At 59.0% G+C, this 13,524-nt stretch overlaps 2 protein-coding genes across 2 annotated transcripts in view; one reads left to right on the forward strand and one right to left on the reverse strand.

The window, feature by feature from the left end:
- Positions 1–4,216: 4,216 nt before the first annotated feature.
- On the reverse strand, positions 4,217–6,396 carry GRXCR2 (glutaredoxin and cysteine rich domain containing 2). Its single transcript, XM_026045685.1, has 3 exons — positions 6,052–6,396; positions 4,960–5,175; positions 4,217–4,396 (listed from the first exon to the last, which is right to left on the reverse strand). Exons 1-3 carry the CDS (start codon positions 6,394–6,396, stop codon positions 4,217–4,219), a joined length of 741 nt encoding a protein of 246 aa, XP_025901470.1.
- A 5,237-nt stretch (positions 6,397–11,633) lies between these two features.
- The window catches only part of SH3RF2 (SH3 domain containing ring finger 2), a 38,766-nt gene continuing 36,875 nt past the window's right edge, over positions 11,634–13,524 (forward strand). The window contains exon 1 of the mRNA XM_026046263.1: positions 11,634–12,005. Within this exon, the coding sequence (XP_025902048.1) occupies positions 11,634–12,005 (372 nt within the window). The remainder of the gene's footprint in view (positions 12,006–13,524) is intronic.

Below are 13,524 nucleotides of genomic sequence, written 5' to 3' on the forward strand. Positions count from 1 at the left end.
TATAAGAGATGCAGAACATAATGCACGGAAGAAATTCAAGCAGTAAGTAAACCTACCCGCTTCACAGCTTGTTTTAAAAGCAATGAGCAAAGCTTCCAACACACAGTCCAGCAATCCTGCCTGTGGACCTGGTGTTCTGCCTTGCTGGGTGAAGTCTGCCCTACGCAAGAGGACAATAACAGCATTTTACTTCTCTGGTGACTTAATAACTGTTACTGTAAACTCTGCTTTGGAAGTTTGTTGTTTTGATGCCCGAGTAGAGCAATTAATCTGTTACACTCATAGTTTGTATGGCAGTCTCAGAAACAAATTAAGGATACATGGTCCAGAGAAAAGTATTTCAGGTTAAGTACAGCTTTAGCAGAACACATTAAATATGGAAAAAACCACCACGAGCATCCGTGTCCCCTGGGAAGCGCATTACCTGGAGCTCCTGGGCTGCTCCACGGGCCGCTGCCCTCCTGCGGGCTGGATCCCGGAGCCGGGAGCACCGTGCGTCCGGACGCGGCGCCGGGGACGGAGGCGCCCGCGCGGCGGACCGAACGGGTCTGCCAGGACCGGGGCCCGGGGCCGCTGGGGACAAACGCCGGTACCCGGAGCCGCTCGGCATGGGATTCAGTCACTGCTTCTGCTGTTTCGCCCCTCTGGAGAGGGAAAAGGGAAGTTCAGGAAAATATTGATCTCCGATGGATTTCTGTAGCGCACAGCTGGCAACGCTGCATCGTTAAACCCAGCCACAGGGAGAAGTCTATAAATGAGATCCAGCCACTAAATTATTGACTAGTTAAGTACAGCAAATTTGGTCTAATTGTTTTCGTGACGGGAGTTTAATTAAAGTGTCTTTAGTATAAGAAGTCTAGCAATATTTCTGTTCAGATAGTGCCAAGGAGTTTCCAAAGCTCACACAGCTTTTGAAAGTAAATTAAAAGTCACATTAAGCACAAGGCCATTCAGCAGAGGGAGGTTTTTCGTGCGAGCTCTTTTATAATTGCTTATGTCCAGCGCAGGACATTTTTGACCTCTGCTCGTGCACCACAGGCTCCTCTTCCATCAGGGAGACGTGGTCTAATCCTGTGCCCACGAAGCCAGGGTGGGAAGGGCCCTTCAGCTCTCCCGGGCTTGGATGCAYGAAGGAGAGCGCCCAGTGAGGAAGGGAATCTGGAGACCATGCCGGGATACAGGAGCAATCCTGCTGCCRGGAAGGCGGGGAGATCAAACCAAGCGGCTCTGGAGACACCGTTCAGGCCATGGGGGATTTTCCATTGCCAAAGGACAGGTTTCAGGAACACTGGGATAGCCAAACCCGAACGAACCAACAGACCAATGTTTTTTACATCTTAATACTGAAGGTAGTGAGCCATCGGAACAACTGGACTAAGGTAGTGCTGGTTGTAGGGGAAATTAAATAACCGGCTACTTTTTTCCTTTCTTTGTAGACAGCAAGATTCAATGTTCCCAYAAAGCAGGAGTGAACTCAAGGAGACCCAATGGAACACGGCACGGAGCAGGGCAGCCAAGGCCGCGGGTGCTCACCGGCCTCCCGTCACGCAGCCCCGCTTCCCCGGCCTCCCAAAGGCCGGRCCTTTGTCTCTGGTAATACTCGTTTGCTACCAGATCCTTTCCAGACACTTAGAGCCTCTGCTTGGAAGCACCCACAGTAATTCACTTTGAAAGAAAATGCACCACTTGGCACAACAAAAACAGTTTTTTCAGGTGTCCCATAAAGGTGCTCTCTCTTTAGAGGCATAATATATAATTTTCCCACTGATGAACACCACTAGAGTCTCCTCTCCATGTCTTCTTTCTGTGCAGTGCAGCTGACCCCATTAATGTGCAGCCCCCGCGCGCGGGGCTGCAGCCCCCGGGACGAGGGGGACACCGGGAGCGCAGCCGCCCGCCCCGACACTGGCGCCCTGGGGCCCGGCCGCCGCGCGCGGAGCTTCCAGCCCGGAACCGAACGCGGCGGCTGTGCCCAGGGGAGCCCGGACAGGCCTCGCATCRCGGCGCGACGGGGGCCCAGCGCTCAGAGAGCTCTTCAGCAGCACGGGCGCTCGCGCCGGGCGCTGGCAGGCGGGACTCGGCCGGCAGTTTCTGCTGCTGCTTGCTGGATGAGGCTTCAAAAACAAAACCAAATAGTTAGAAGCATCAACATACAGTGCCTAGAGTACCAGGAAAGAAAGGCACCTATTGGTTTATAAGCATACAAGCTGTAAAATAATATAGTTATGAACCCCATATGAACATAAATATACTTTTCTGTACACAGACTCTCCTATGCAAGATATTCCACAATAAAAAATAATAATAAATGAAAGCTAATTGTGGTTGCACAAAGTGCAAAGAAAAGACCGCCACAAGAGCAAGCACGGGAGGTCCTAAGGGGCTGCACATCCCCAGGGCTCACATTTCTACAGCCTTTAAGAACGCGTGCCTTATCAAGACACTGTACAAGGATTACTGCGTTTATGTTGCAACATGCTATGGGCATATTAATAATTAGTGTTATTCTCTCAGCATTCATTTGCAGAAGGGTTTGGTAAGGGATTACAACCCAGTGTGTTCAGAAGGCACAGATCAGACATCCGAAATTCGAGACATCAGCTCAGAAATAATCACAGATAAACAAGAATATGAAGCAAGAGCAAAGATGGGAGAATTGCATTTTAGGACTGAGTTCAGGCAGCGCAATTATGACATGCAATGCTAGCTGCTATAAAATCCTGATTTTCCTTTAGGAAATCTTGGATCTGAGCTASGGAGACCCCTAACTCCAGAGCAGGCTGCTCTGCCATGCAGCTCTGCTGCTTTTTCTAGCTGCGGAGGGAACATTGGTTAGAAAGAAGCGCCCRGTTCCCGCGCTGATCCCGGCAGGGCTGGGAGGCGTCTCCGCGCCAGCCGCTCCACGGCTGCGCTGCRGTAATTCCATTATCCATTCAGGGCCCAATCGCGCAAACCAGAGAGCTGTGTCCATAAATCTCCCCCTAAATTGCAGGCTCGGTTCCCCAAGTGTTCCAACAGCAGCAGCCTGGGTTTCCTGCAGCGGAGCAAGCTTATTGGGCTGGGAAGAGAGTGGTTGGGAATAAAGGTAAATTACAAAAAAAAAAGAGTGTCCCGTGCAGCTCGCTTTCCACGATAAAGATCAGTAAGTACCGAGTGCTTCTGCACAGACACGTTTAGCTAAGCACAGACCAGCCGGTACCTGAGCGCTCCCCCGGACCTGGCCCGGCCTGCGGGCCCGTCCCCTCGGGCTGCCCGGGGCTGCGGGACGGGACGACACGTGCGGCAGGGCGGGGAGCCCCGGGCCGGCACCGGCACCGGCACCGGCCCCGGCCCAGCAGGGCGCGGGGMGCGGCCCCGGCCCGGGCAGCTCTGCGCCCCTCTGCAGCTCGCCGGGAAACGGGGCCCTGCAGGCGGCTCCAAGGGCAGCGGGCGGCGGGATGCCACCTGCCGCTCGAAGGGCCCCCGCACCGGTACCGGTACCGGTACCGCTCTGCAGCGGCACCGCGGCGAGACCGGGGCCCGAACCCGCGGCTCCCCACACGGCCCCGGCCCCGCCCCTCGCGCCCTCGCCACGCCCCCAGCCCCGGCCACGCCTCTCGGGCCCCGGGCCCGCCCCTCGCGCGCAGCCCCGCCCCTGGCCCCGCCCCCGGTCCGTTTGCCATCATTATGCACCGCTCCTTAGGTTTATTGCCGCAGTTTCGCGGTTAGTTCCCGTTGTCGTTGCTATCACCAGCAGCTCCAAAGCGCTGGCTGCGGGGCTGGGCGGCGCCAAGGTCACTGCGGCCTCGTGGGCCTCCTGGAGCGCGCGCAGCTCGTGGCAGGACACCCGGCTTGTGACAGCGTGCACAGCTCACGGCAGCGTGCGTGGGCTGTGACAGCGCGTGGCTCGTGGCAGGACACCCAGCTCACAGCGGGGTGCTCGCTCCAGCGCAGGACACCCGGCTTGTGGCAGGGCATTCGCTCCAGGGCAGGACCCTCAGGTCATGACAGCGTGTGTGGCTCCCAGTGGGACACCCAGCTCATGGCAGTGTGCTCGGCTCCCGACAGCGTGCATGGCTCGTGGCAGGACACCCGGCTCCCAGCAGGATGCCAGCAAGGCGCCGTGCAGGGGCCTTGCTGGGGCGGCGTCACTCCCGCTGTCCCGTTATTCCCGCGGTGCCGGCGCTGCTGAGAGCCCCGTGGCCGCGCCGGCGCCGCGGCRGCTCTGCGCGACGCGTCAGGCGGCGCAGATGCGGCAGGGCTGCAGGCCGCTCTCGTTGCACGCGGGGCAGCGCAGCGCCCGGTACGACTCCTTGAACCTGTTGGCCAGCGTGGAGAACTTGCTGCCGTGGCAGAGCGAGCAGGGCGCCGAGCCCGACCCTCGGCACTGCGGGCAGGCGCGCTCAGCGGCTCCGCGCTGCAACAGAGCGTGCAGAGGCGTTAGAGCAGCCGCGCGGGGCCCGCAGAGCTCCCCAGGGCCCCTCAGCGCTCCCAACACTAACACGGTGCCTCGCACGGGGCCCTGCTCCAGAGCGAGGAGGCTTGCGGAAGAGCAAGAGCGGAACCGTGTTCAGTGGGGCTCTGAGCAGGGGCACCGACCCGGGCTGGCGGGCGGGTCGCGTCCCTGCCGTGCCACGGGTACTGCAGGATGGAAGTGTGGGCGCCAGGCGGCCGTGCTCAGCCCGGCCAGGCTGCGGGGCCCCTGCGGCCTCTTCCTCCTCCCCGGGGAGATGGGCTCACGGACAGGCCTCAGCCTGGACAATAAACTGGGCAAAATCCTCTATGGAGAAAAGGAACTGGCAGGGGTGAGAGTGCCGAGCACGCAGTGAGCGCACGGCAGCGCTCAGCGACCGCGTCCCCAGGGCAAGGGGAGCAAAACGATGCTTCGCCCCAGCCTTAGTGAAGCATCGACGGGCCGGCCCGGCACGGGGCTGCCCTGGAAAGCACGAGGCCTCGGCAGAGCCCCTGCCGCGCTCTCACCTGCACGTACTGGCTGCAGGCCGCCTTCGTTTCCACGTCTTTTCTGTGTCCATCACTAACTCTCTCTCTGCTTTCCCGGCACTTGAAGGCCCAGTCATTCATTCCCTCAGTCTGGATGATTCTTCTCACCAGCTCTTTCTGGTCCATTGGTGCCCGGATGATTTTCAGGTTGTTTGTGTAGATGATGATCTTGCTGAACTCTAGAATCGGAGGGGCCTGTGGAAGGGTGTCGTGAGCGTCCGCCCGCCCCATCCCGCTGCTGTGCAGCTCCCGGGCCCGCTGCGGAGCGGCGCTCGGCGCCCGCCCGGGCTGGCCCTGCCGCAGGCCCATGGAGGCAGCCACAGCGGCCGGGAAGGTGGCCAGGGACTTGGCACCGAGTGTTGAGTGTGGCTTCGGTGTCCGTCCGGGTGGGAAAGCTCCCTTCAGCCCCTGGCACAAGGGAGCCCATCCCGCCCGGCAAGCACCCTTCTGACGGCAGTGCTCTGCGGGGCGCCCCTTCCCCTCCTGCGAGCCCGGGCTCGCGGCCGGCTGCTTTACACCCCACGCACGCTTCACTCCACGGCGTCCRCAGCGAGAAGCGGCCCAGCAGCGCCAGCGGAGCCGCGGCAGGAACCCGCAGAAGCCTCGTGTGTGGAGCAGAGCCGGGCGCCCTGCTGGATGCTGGCACAAAGCAGGGTGGTTACGCACAGCGGTTATGGTTAGGGAAGCGAGGGAGGACACAGGAGCGTTACCCAAGACACAGAGCAAATTAACAATGCAGACAAGAGCAGCCGCGTGGCCTGTCCCTGGGCAAACGCTCCCCGTGCCCGGGCACGTTCCACTAAACCGGACGGCCATCGCATGGAGCGCGGAGAGCAGAGGCCGCCCCGGGGTGACCGCCCTGCCGCGAAYGCAGCCCCGGCAGCGGCAGAGGGAGCAGCGGCCGCAGGCTGGGGCAGAGCGGGTGCGGATCAGCAGCCCCGCTCTCAGGGACTGCCCGGGCAGCAGGAGCTCCACCCCAGGGCTGAGCCTGCAGCCGCTGTTTGCTGGAAAGGGGCCCCGCTGGATGGCACCTTCCGCAGGGCGTGGAGACGGCGGCTGGCCGCTACTCACCCTGCAGGGACTCTCGCTGGGGCRGCAGTCGCTGAGGAGCCGCGAGGCGCCCGCCAGATTGTACTTCTTGTCCTCCTTGAAGATACTGATGCTCTGGGCAGTGAGCTTGGCCGGGGAGCAGAGCCCGGCCTCCGCGGCCGCCCCCAGCCCGCAGAGCGGATCCTGCGGCTCGAAGCAGTGGCGGAGGCGGCGCGGGGAGCTCTCCTTGGCGGGCGGCTCCAGCTCCTGGCCGTCCTCAAACACTTGTTTGAGCACCCGGCCGCTGTAGGCTGAGGATATCTTGAACCTCACCTTGCGGGGCCTCCCCTCGTGCCTTTGACTGAGCTTCTTCTGAGGCTCTTCCATTGCTATGATTTTTCAAGTTGCAGCTCCTGGAAATCAGCTCAGCCAGGAGAGCTTTGGTCCCACAGAAAGCTCTCCCAGCCACACAATGCATAATTCAAGGTTTCTGGTCGCTCCTCTCATCTTACAGCAAAGCCGACACCGCTGTGTTAAATATTGATAGATATTCACAAAGAGAAAGTACTTATGGGGGTGAAATATGAGGCGAGTTTTGCTGATCTTAACTGAATGGTGGAGAGGCTGCCTTATGAGGTGAGAAAAGGAGTTAACTTCGGGAGGAAAGGATTAAATTAGGAAACTGCCTGTCCTCTGAAGCCATGAAAATGCTTCTGCTACAAACTGCGATAAGAAGCACCCCAAACACACCAGCAGCTTTTCAGTTTTCTGACAAGGTGAAAAGCTAAAAAGACAAGTTCAGAGAAAAAGCAATCCAGCTCCGCAAACGGCCGCTGTGAATTATTCCTCTCCCATTCTCGCTCCGAAGCCCTGAGAGCACAAAGCTCCATTTCGCTTTAATCCGAACGTGTTTCTCTCCAGGTTGGAGGAGATCTAATTAAGATTTCCCTCGCTGCGGCTTTCAATCCGTCTTTGTAATTCCTGCTGGCTCCCGGGGCCCTTGGCCCCGCCTGGTTTTGCTTTTCTGGATTTGAAAGGCACCACTGGCCAGGAGGACTCGCACCACCCTGACCAGGGGGTGCCAAACAGAGCTGCCCCGCTCGGCCGCGCCAGGTCGGTGCTGCGGCCGGTTCATTTCCCTGCAGGCTGGACCCAGGTCTCCTGTGTCCCCCGTCGTAACCGCAGGCCGTTGTGTGAAGCTCCTGCCAGCTGCCCGGAAACCGATACCTGCTGGACAGGCACTTTCCTGCTCTCTTGACAAAGCTGCTTGCTCTCCCCGTGCCCTGCTCTGCATCTGCTTGGGGCTTTTATTCCCTCCTCTCAAATGGAAAGAAATGGAGAGGATGTTTATGAAAAGTGTATTTTGCACAAAATGCATCAGCAGAGTGAGTGCTCCCTTCTTCTTGGAGACCCCGTAATGCTTATTTACACCAAGCACATGCAGCAATAGTTACAGTCTTTCTCCTTTTGAGTTTCCATGTCTCAGTAAACTGCTTCCCCAATGATGTGGTTTCCTCAGGTGGGGCTTAAGCCAAGGTTTCTGCCTACACCCTGCTTGGACCACACACTACAGTTTGAAGGCAGAGCTTTTAAAGCTGAATCTTCTCAACAGCTTGGTGCGCTGTGTTGGTGAGGAGGGCGCCGGGGCAGGCAGGGGCTGGGGGTGCCGCGGTGCCCGCGCGGGGGACGCTGGGCTGGCCGGGCCTGGGCGCGCTGCCGGCCTTGCGGGAGCAGCCCTGGTCTGACACAAATCACTCCTCATTACATCCCTCAAATCCAAAGCAAACAAGCTCCAATTAAGGTAATCGGAGAGGAAGCCAAGTTCAAAGCAGCCACGAGGGATGCCAGCGTGAGCAGCTGCAGCAGCGTTTGCGAGGGGCGCGCAGGGCTGTGTGGCTGCCCACCCGCCCCGCTCCGGCGGGCGCTGCGGCGTGTGCGGGGCTGGGCCGCCAGCGGGCAGGGGCGGCTCTGCCGCGGTCGCGGTGCCGGGGCGGGATGCAGAGACACACTCTGGCTCACGCCAGGGCCCATTCCGGTGCGGCACGGGCACCGTCGGCACAGCCGGGCTGCCAAAGTGGGGCTGAGCCGGCACCGCAGCCCAGGGCTCAGCGGTGGGGCCGGGACCGGCGGGGCTGGCGAGCAAGGGCAGCGCTGCCGAAGCCGCCAGGTGCCGGGAGGCGCAGGGGCTGCGCGTGCCACACAGGCCAGGCACGGCCGGGCGCTGCCGCCTCGCGGGGCCAGGACCAGGACCAGGGTCGTGGCTGTGGCCGTAGCCATGGCTGTGGTCATGGCCATGGTCATGGCCGTAGCCGTGGTCATAGCTGGTGCCAAGGCCATAGCTGTGGCCATGGCCGTGCCGCAGCCGCGGCTGCCAGCGAGTGCAGCAGCATTTCCTGCCGGGATTCCCTGCACCAGGGGGCAACCTGTCCCCAGCTATCGCAGCGCGCGAGCAGCTCGCTGCCCTGCGCAGCGGATGCGGCCAGGCCCGGCCAGCCGGCCCACGCGGGCGGCTCCGCGTGGCTCCAGCAGCCCCCGCAGCCAGCCGGGCTGCCAGGAGCGCGGGGCAGCCGCAGCGGCTCCTTCACCTGGGGCAGCTCCCAGCGCTGCTGGCGCTGCGGGTGCCGTTCGCCCCTTCCCCAGGCTCTCCCGCAGCCCCAGTCTCCCCTCTCCACAGCTGCTCGCGCAGGGCGATGCCACCCGCTCCATGACGACCCCTTTCTGGCTACAGCAGAGCCAGCTCTGCCRCTTCCCGGCACAGGCCAGACGTCCTGCCGGCTCCCGCCAGCCCGGCGCTGGGTTCGTGCCGGGCGCTGCAGCCCGTGCTGGCCTGGCCATCCCTGCTGCGTGTCCCCGCAAGCACAGCCCAGGATGTACACACATGGCTGCACATGGACACCCCGCTGGAGTTACCACACACGGACAGCCCGCTCGCTCCTGAGTTGGGCAGGGATTTGTCTGCGGCCTCATGTCCTGAACTTCCCCATGTACAAAACGGGGATGCTGCCTGGCCTGCAGGTGCTTCACGGGTGAATTAGCATTTGGAAAGGGCTTTGAAGAGCTAAATGCTACACAAACGCTCAGTGTGCAATCCTGGTGCTTGCACTGGGACTGGAGGCTGCAGGCAAGATCCGAGGCTCCCTGCATGAGGCCGTTTAGGACCCTCCTGTAGGCAAGAAGAGCCGTGGCAGCCTGCRAGCCTGCACGGACACGGGGCTGGAAGAGCCGCCACCTTGGGGGAACCGGCACCGGGCACGGGCTRAGAGGCCCGTGAGGCTGCAGCCGGCCCTGCTCCGCTGGGACCGCCGCGGGAAGCAGCCCCGGGCACCTGGGCAGGGGCGGGCGCTGCGGGAGCGACRCCTCACGTGGCCCCTCCTGCCCCATGTCCCTGCAGCGCACGGAGGCAGACRGGCTCCGGCGCAAGGTCCACACAAAAAACAAGAGTGCTTGCAAAGCCAGCTGGATCACGCTGAGCGTCAACTGCCATCGTCAACTTCACTTCCTATCATTTCTCAACCATAAGGTATTTCATAACATCACTTCTAATCAGATAAAAATACAACGTATAAGTCTTAATCCCGGGATGGAAATAGGGCAGAGAACATAAAAAAGAAGCATCCCCGAAGCTGTGCTGCCAGCACAGCCTATGCCGGGCATTGCATTAGAAGAGCCCGCACACGAGATGAAGGCGTTTTCAAGAGCGTTCATTAAAAGTTTGCACGCAGTCAGCCAAGCACAAATCACCATATGACAGACTACAAAGACATGCCAAGGTAAATGGGAAGCTCAGATGAAACGGGATGCAGTAATTGTTTTTTGCATTATCCTGGGGATGTTTGTCAATGTTTCCAGATAGCCAAAGAGCCACCATTTCAAAAAGGAAACTTCTTGCTTGCAACAAAATCACGCTCTGCAGCTGGGGAGGAAGTTTCAAAGCACCCACATTCCCAGCTCCTCTGGTTTCTCCTGCAAACAATCCGCTAAAGAAAGAGAAGGGAGGAATGTGGTATGTGCCGAATACCAGATGAGGCATTAGCCATAAAAGCGGCAGATAGAGCAGCCTCATTTGGATGTGGAGTGGTTTCCTCTCGCTCGGGATGTCTGCAGTGCTCRTGTGTTGTAAAAACACAATTGAGATACGGTAGAGGTTGTAAGGAAAAAATATCTCGGATCTTCCCTGCATTACTTATTGCTCCTGTTAGGCAACACATCAGCAYGAGCGGAGACAGCAGCGAGACAGGAATTCCGCGGGAAAGCAGGACCTGCCACGGCAGCAGTGACACTGAAGGATCCCACAAATCCCTAGCCCCTTCCCGCCACATTTCCAGCCCCTGCCCTTGTGTCCTGCAGCTGGGAGGCCCTTCCTGCGGGCAGAGCCCTGTGGAGCGRGGCGCGGTGGCAAGGGCACCTCGCAGCGCCAGGGCTGGGTGGCRAGGGCACCACGCAGCGCCAGGCTGCGGAGCCCCCGGGCTCGGCGCCGCTCGCCCCTTCCGCAGTGCCCTGCTCCTGCGCTCAGCAGGCGGGCGCTCCACTGCGCCGCTCCTCGCACCCTACGAGAGCCAGGAGTGCCGCAGTGAACGCGCTGTGCTGCTTGCAGGAGGCTTCGTGCGCTCAGCATTTGCTCTGACGCTGGAATGGGAAACACTTCTGGTGCCCAGGCTCTCATTAGGTCTCACAAGCGCACTCGCCAAAGTGCCGCAGCGCCGAGTCCTGTCCGCGCGCCGAGGCGCTGCCGCCTTCGCAAGTCAGGACTTGACTCCAGGAGTTGTATATGCTTCAGCTTAAATCAGCTTGCAGTTCTGAAAGGAGCTAAACAGGTTGAGTGACTTCACGCCGTGGGAGGAATAATCTGCAGGTCRCTCCGCGAGCCGGCGCAGCCCAACTGGGCGAGGATGTCACTGCAGCTCTCCCCGGGTCTCTCTCCCAGGTAAAAAAGGATAATATTGATGTTTAAATAACTTTTTATAGAACTGCTGTCAAAACAGGCAGATAGAAAGCTTAACTAGGACTGATGTCGAAACGCGGCGACGGGTAGGTGTAGGAGGGACTGCGCACAGCTCACACCGCTTCCAAGCGGAGCTGCGAGTAAACAGGTTCGGAGCGATGTTTGTCGGAGCAGCGTCGCCCTGCGCTGCGGCGTCGCCCTGCGCTGTCACTTACACTCTGCAGAGTAGAGAGCGCTAAAGAGAAGCTAAAGGGCAGCTCGTGACAGCACGGCGAGGGACGGGGAGCGCCGTCCYGCAGCTCGCCCGCGCTGCGGCGCCGCTTGGGCGCTGCAGGGATTTTTCTGCCCGGTGAGCAGAACCTGGGTCTCCTCTGCATCTGGCACGAGCCCGAATACAGCTCTTGCTTGCACTGAATCACGGGTGACTCACTGCAAATTGGATGTGAGCGCAACGTATACACTTGCAAATTGGCTCGTGAGGCACTGCTTGGCAATGTAGGTGGGATATATTGCATACTGTAGCAGTCAAGTTTTTCTCCTCCTCCCTTCTCCCTCGTGCAGGACGGCTGCCTGAGCCCGGGATTTCGGAGCCCGGGATCTCAGAGGGCACCCCAGCCTGCTCCAGCAGCGGGGCCATGCGGGCGCCTGTGGCTCTGTCCGCGACAGGGGTCCCCCACTGAGAATGGACGACCTGGCACTGCTGGACCTGCTGGAGTGCCCCGTGTGCTTCGAGAAGCTCGAYGGCAGCGCCAAGGTGCTGCCCTGCCAGCACACCTTCTGCAAGCCCTGCCTGCAGAGGATCCTCAAGTGCCAGAAGGAGCTGCGGTGCCCCGAGTGCCGCACGCTGGTGCTCTGCAGCATCGAGCAGCTGCCGTCCAACCTGCTGCTCATCCGCCTGCTGGACGGCGCCCGCTGCGGGCAGAATGTCGCCAGGTTTGGCTCCATGCAGAGGGCCGGCCTCCTCTCCTCGCCRGCCTCCATCCGGAGGGTCCCCAGAGGGCTGCAGCTGAGCCAGTACAGGCTGGCACCGGCTCCCAGGATCCACATGGAAGGGGTAAGGAGAGTCCACGTCTTTCACTATTTCTATAAATATAAGAAGCAATTTTGTTGTGTGCCAAGACCTATGAAACATCCGTGTTACCGATACTGCCGAAATGTTCTAGGCGGGAGATGGGTTGTCTGTGTGCAAATCGGGCTGTTGTTTCCCTGTGATCTCTGACCATTCTGAGTGCGTTACGGAAGTCCCTGCCTCACCGCGGTGCCTCCTCGCAAGGCGCCCCGCTCTGCGCGGCAGCGCGGCTCTGCCCGCCAGGTTGCAGGTGCCGCGTGGCTCCGGGGGAGGCGTCTTGGCTGCTCCACGTTCCAGGCAACATCGGGTTTCATTGGTAGCAATTAAGTCGGCAAGTGCAAGGCTGTAACTGCTAGGGGTGCAGAAGGATATTTCACTTCTCTGAGCCTCAGTTTCCCCATCCATTAAAACATTGGAGAGGACATAATGGCACTTAAGTCCTCAGCAAAGCAATTTGAGATCAACTAATGACAAATTTGGAACAAGTTTCTTGTTGTTTTGTTTAGGGACTGATTTGCTAGGCTGATTTTAAAATTCTAAATCTTTCTGTCATTTTCTCTAAGAGTACTCAAGCTTTTCTTGTGTAATTAAGTCACGTCGTTAGCCCTGCTAACACAGTTTGGCTGGGGCTGAGTCTGGGTACAACTGCTGGTGGTTATGTCCTGGGATTCCACTTGTTCCAGCTGCAGTATAGAAGTCACCCGCAAGCCAAGGGTTCATACAGTTTCAAGTGTACAGAGCAAGCAGCAGCCAGCAGAGCTGCTAAGTTAATATTACCTGTAGTATAAGATATGGGCTGCATGAACTGGGTGCTGTAACCTGCCCCTCCAGCATTTTATGGGAGATGGTGCACGCTATAAGATAAGATATGGGCTAGGAAATAAGCCATGGGCTGCAGCAGTCAGGAATTCCACAGTGTCTTTAAAAGTATGGGAAGTATTTGCATATATGTAAAAAAACTTAGGGAATTACAGCCCAACCCATGTTTTTTCTTATCTGGCAGCATTTAATCACTTTTGAATGTACTTCCTACATATTGATATAGAATGGATGCATTCTGGTGTGTGTATGTGAACACAGCAGTGCATGTCCAGGATACATACGTATGTATGCAGGATATACATAGCCACCCATGGACAAAACAGTCTCTGAAAGGGCCGTGCAAAGTGCAGCCCCATGCAGCCAAGCACTGCGGCCAGGCAGACCAGCTCTGCCCCGCGCCGCTCCACAGAGGCCCGGCGAGGTTCTCACACCTGCAACACCTCTGCAGAGCGCTCAAGACTTGGAGTTTTCAACATCTCCACATAATCAAGTATCTGGAATGCCAGAATAAAGGGTTTGCTAGGAGGTGAATGCGTAACTAATCCACAGGGAATCCTTTGAACTCCTAAGAGCCTCCCCCAGCATGTGCACGACGTGGTTACGTCCTGTGTTAAAGCATCCCTCTTCTCCGGCTTCAGCCTAGCACAGGCTAAGCAGGACCTTGGCACTGCTGAGAAACACG

Source organism: Nothoprocta perdicaria, unplaced genomic scaffold (assembly GCF_003342845.1).
Source record: "Nothoprocta perdicaria isolate Ctin4 unplaced genomic scaffold, notPer1 scaffold_107, whole genome shotgun sequence".
Taxonomy (NCBI): Eukaryota; Metazoa; Chordata; class Aves; order Tinamiformes; family Tinamidae; genus Nothoprocta; species Nothoprocta perdicaria.